This window comes from Corvus brachyrhynchos, unplaced genomic scaffold (assembly GCF_000691975.1).
Source record: "Corvus brachyrhynchos isolate BGI_N302 unplaced genomic scaffold, ASM69197v1 scaffold398, whole genome shotgun sequence".
Classification (NCBI taxonomy): Eukaryota; Metazoa; Chordata; class Aves; order Passeriformes; family Corvidae; genus Corvus; species Corvus brachyrhynchos.
This window is the reverse complement of record NW_008239780.1, coordinates 331,668-335,008: the sequence shown is the minus strand read 5'-3', so window position 1 is coordinate 335,008 and position 3,341 is coordinate 331,668. Positions and strand designations below refer to the sequence as shown.

The window sequence follows — 3,341 nt, the reverse complement described above, 5'->3', positions numbered from 1 at the left end:
TCCCCCGCGCTCCGTGTCCCGGGCGGAGGCGGCAGTAAACCCCCGACACCTACCTTACGGCTGACCGTGTGGACAAGGCCGTGGAGACGCTATTTCCCGCTATCATTTCCTTCCCGCGGGCACCTGGCGCTGCCCTACCAACGCTGGCGTAGCCGGCACGTCCGCCCAGCACCGAGGCGAGCTGAAACCCAAACCTGAACACCCTTCCTCCTGCTGCAGGAGCATTTATTTGGAATTTTTTGCACCTCAGTGACACGTGTTAGACTCTGCCAGCAGCTGTACAGACACACACGGCTTTGGCACAAAGTACGTTTGACAAAATGCGACTCTCGGCACATTCGACATGTGGCCATCAAAATGACACATCCACAGTGTGGCCTCTTGGAACCTGTCGCTGTTCAGGGATGCTCGAAGAACACCAAGATCATATAAGATATCTTTCATCTTCAGTTACTGATCTGTTCCTTTTTTCCCCCCCTATGCAGTCTGTGGACTTGAACCACAGGGGTTCCTGTTTTTTCTTAAGATTCAAAAACTTTGACAAGAACAAATGTCCTATCAAATTCAACAAAAATATGTACAGGCCACAGTCAGTGGCAGAAATTACTGCACTCCTTCACTACATAAATCAGCAATGAAATGCTCCTGCCCAGGTTTATGAGCTCTTCTAGCAAGAAAATCACCTGTATTTGTATAGTTAGTAACAGAAGTGCCTTTTTGAAGTGAGCCTTCAGATTTTAAATGTTACAAACCCAGTTTTTGTTTATTTATAGGTTTTCCCAGAGAATCAATTGAAGGAGAATAAATAATAGAAAACACTCATCAGGGAAAAGGCAGGCTTTTCTTCCTCATATGACCCGTCAATTCTTTTCTCCTTTGATACAGGTTCTTAGTAATTTTTACACAGGAGGCTATATTAAATTTAAAAATACTGCAATTGTTTTAATACTTAATCCAGTGCTTTTTTTTTTCCTCCAAAAATGTGTGTTATAAATGTGTGATGGTCCAAATTTAAAAATTTCTTAGCCTTTCATCCTCCAGCTTTAAGGACTTTTCTTCTCCTCACTGCCTCTTCCAATACTAAGTAACTAACAGGAGAATTTACAGCTACAGATGAGCACTGACTTGGAAGGATCCCTGCTCCTGAGGTGTCACCAGATGTCAAAAATCAGGTTTGAACCACTTACTCTTAGGCACAGAAATGCTGGCTGATTTAAAAGCCTCTGGGAGAGCTGCACCATCTCCTTGACTTTTACCTTTTTTGCAGCAGCTTTTCTCTATGGCAACTCCTTCTGTCAGATATAAAATCTGAACCCCACTGTCACATTGCCACAGTCAGGACAGAGCTAATGCTCTCCCCAGCTTAACCAATTTGACGGAAGCTGCCGTCATCTTCCTGCACCTGAAAGCTGAATTTCAATGTGCATTTTTTTGTCAGCATGCATCTCCTAGTTTGGGGGCTGTTTTTTCCACTTTTATTTTAAGATAAGCCTAGAAAGTGTTTGGTGATTCAAGTCACAAAAAACCTTACAATATAAATAACAATATAAAAGAACCATTTTATCTAAGATATTGACAAGAAACATCTAGGATATAGAACTAAACTTGGTATTCTTGGAACTGAAAAAATAAGTAAGACACACAATAGCAACTTTTATTTTGATGTATAAAAATGATCAAAAAAACTCTGAGATGGAGGCTCTGAAAATACGAAGTACAAATTTAAAGACATTTATGTGCAGGCTTTTGTGAGAAGACAAAAAAGTATGCAGTTCAGTAACGAGTTTTCAATTAAGCAATTTGAGGAGCTCTTTTGTTTTAAAAATCCAGTTTGTGAGAATAGAAAATTCTTTTAACGAGCTGAAATTTGAGAGACAAAGTAACATTCTCCATCATGAAAACATGTATTTTACATTAAAATAAATTAAATGTTATAAGCAGAACAGTTAAGGGTTTTCAATAAAATTGAAATTCAATAGTTATCCTAAGACTACCTTTAAGGACAGAAATATTCTTCCACTGTGGGAATTTCAAATAAAACATCACTGCTTCTGAAAGACTCTAAAATACTAATTTCCACTGCTTGTGCTTTGAAGAATTCTCTGAAAGTATTTTTCCTGCCAATCCCATTACATAAAGCCTCAAATAACTGAATTAAGAGTCCAGCAATCCTTTCTATTGACATTAGTAGTTGCTGTAGATGCTGTTATGTACTCCATGGGCTTTATATAACTTGTGTACAAAAGCACTTCAAGTCACCTTATATTATTAGGTAATAGAGGTGCAGAGTGCTCTCGAGGCAGATGTTTTAGTCATCATTTATTCAGCTCTATTTGCCAAAATAAGCACAGCACCCCAAGAAGGGAGAAACTGGGCTGTCCTCACACAGACACGAGCAACACACACGGGCAATCTCTGGTAACTTTTCCCTCCCAGTTCTGCACGTGGTTACTTGCATCCAAAAAAATACACAATTTAAATAGGCTTCCTCCATCTTACAGATTTTTTATGCTGCTTATGATAGGTTTGAGATCTAAAATACTGTTTCATTTGTGAAAAAGAGACTGACATACCCTGACATCATTTCTAGACAGCATAAACCAGCATGGGCTTCCCAGGGTGGAGGAGCTGTCCAAGACGCCCAGTTTACACAGAGCTGGCCCGACCCAGCGATGTTACACTGCACTTCCCAGGGCTGAGCAGAAACTCGGGGATTTTTTAAGCTCCGTGGCAACATGGTCAAACCTGAGGGGGAAGGGCACTCACAGAAGAGGGAGAGTGGGTATCTTATCTGAATACATCATTTGTATCGTCTTCATAGATAAAGGTTAAGGTTGGAAAAGACTTAAGATCATCAACTCCAACCGTGAACCCAGCACCATCACCATGTTCACCATTAAACCATGTCTTTAAGTGCCATCTCCACAGGTTTTTTAACACTTCCAGGGATGGTGACTCCACCGCTTCCTTGGGCAGCCTATTCCTGTGCTTGACAACCCTTTCCATGAAAATATTTTCCTAATACACAACCTAAACCTCCCCTGACCCAACTTCGGGCCATTTCCTCTAGTCCTGCCAGTCTTGCCATGACACGCTGCCACCGGACCGGCGGCAACGCCGCGTCAGGCCGCGCTGGGAGGTGCCGGACGGCTGAACATTCGAAACCGGGCCTTGCCCGGGCCGGGCCGTGTCACGCGGCACCGGGCCCGGGCAAGGAAGGGGAACCCCACCGGGGCACGGTGAACTGTCCGCGGGGCAGTGCTGCTCCCGGGTCGCCCTGGACAGCTCCCGGGGCCGCGGCCCCGCGCTGATGCCCGCAGAGCGTGACGGAGCCGGGTCCG

The 3,341-nt window shown here is 43.6% G+C and overlaps 2 protein-coding genes across 2 annotated transcripts in view; one reads left to right on the top strand and one right to left on the bottom strand.

The window, feature by feature from the left end:
• ZBTB33 (zinc finger and BTB domain containing 33) overlaps positions 1-3,309 on the bottom strand; it is a 9,887-nt gene extending 6,578 nt beyond the window's left edge. The window contains exon 1 of the mRNA XM_008640477.2: positions 54-3,309. The gene's annotated coding sequence lies outside the window, so the exon portion shown is untranslated. The remainder of the gene's footprint in view (positions 1-53) is intronic.
• NKAP (NFKB activating protein) overlaps positions 3,087-3,341 on the top strand; it is a 6,301-nt gene continuing 6,046 nt past the window's right edge. The window contains exon 1 of the mRNA XM_017743094.1: positions 3,087-3,239. Within this exon, the coding sequence (XP_017598583.1) occupies positions 3,087-3,239 (153 nt within the window). The remainder of the gene's footprint in view (positions 3,240-3,341) is intronic.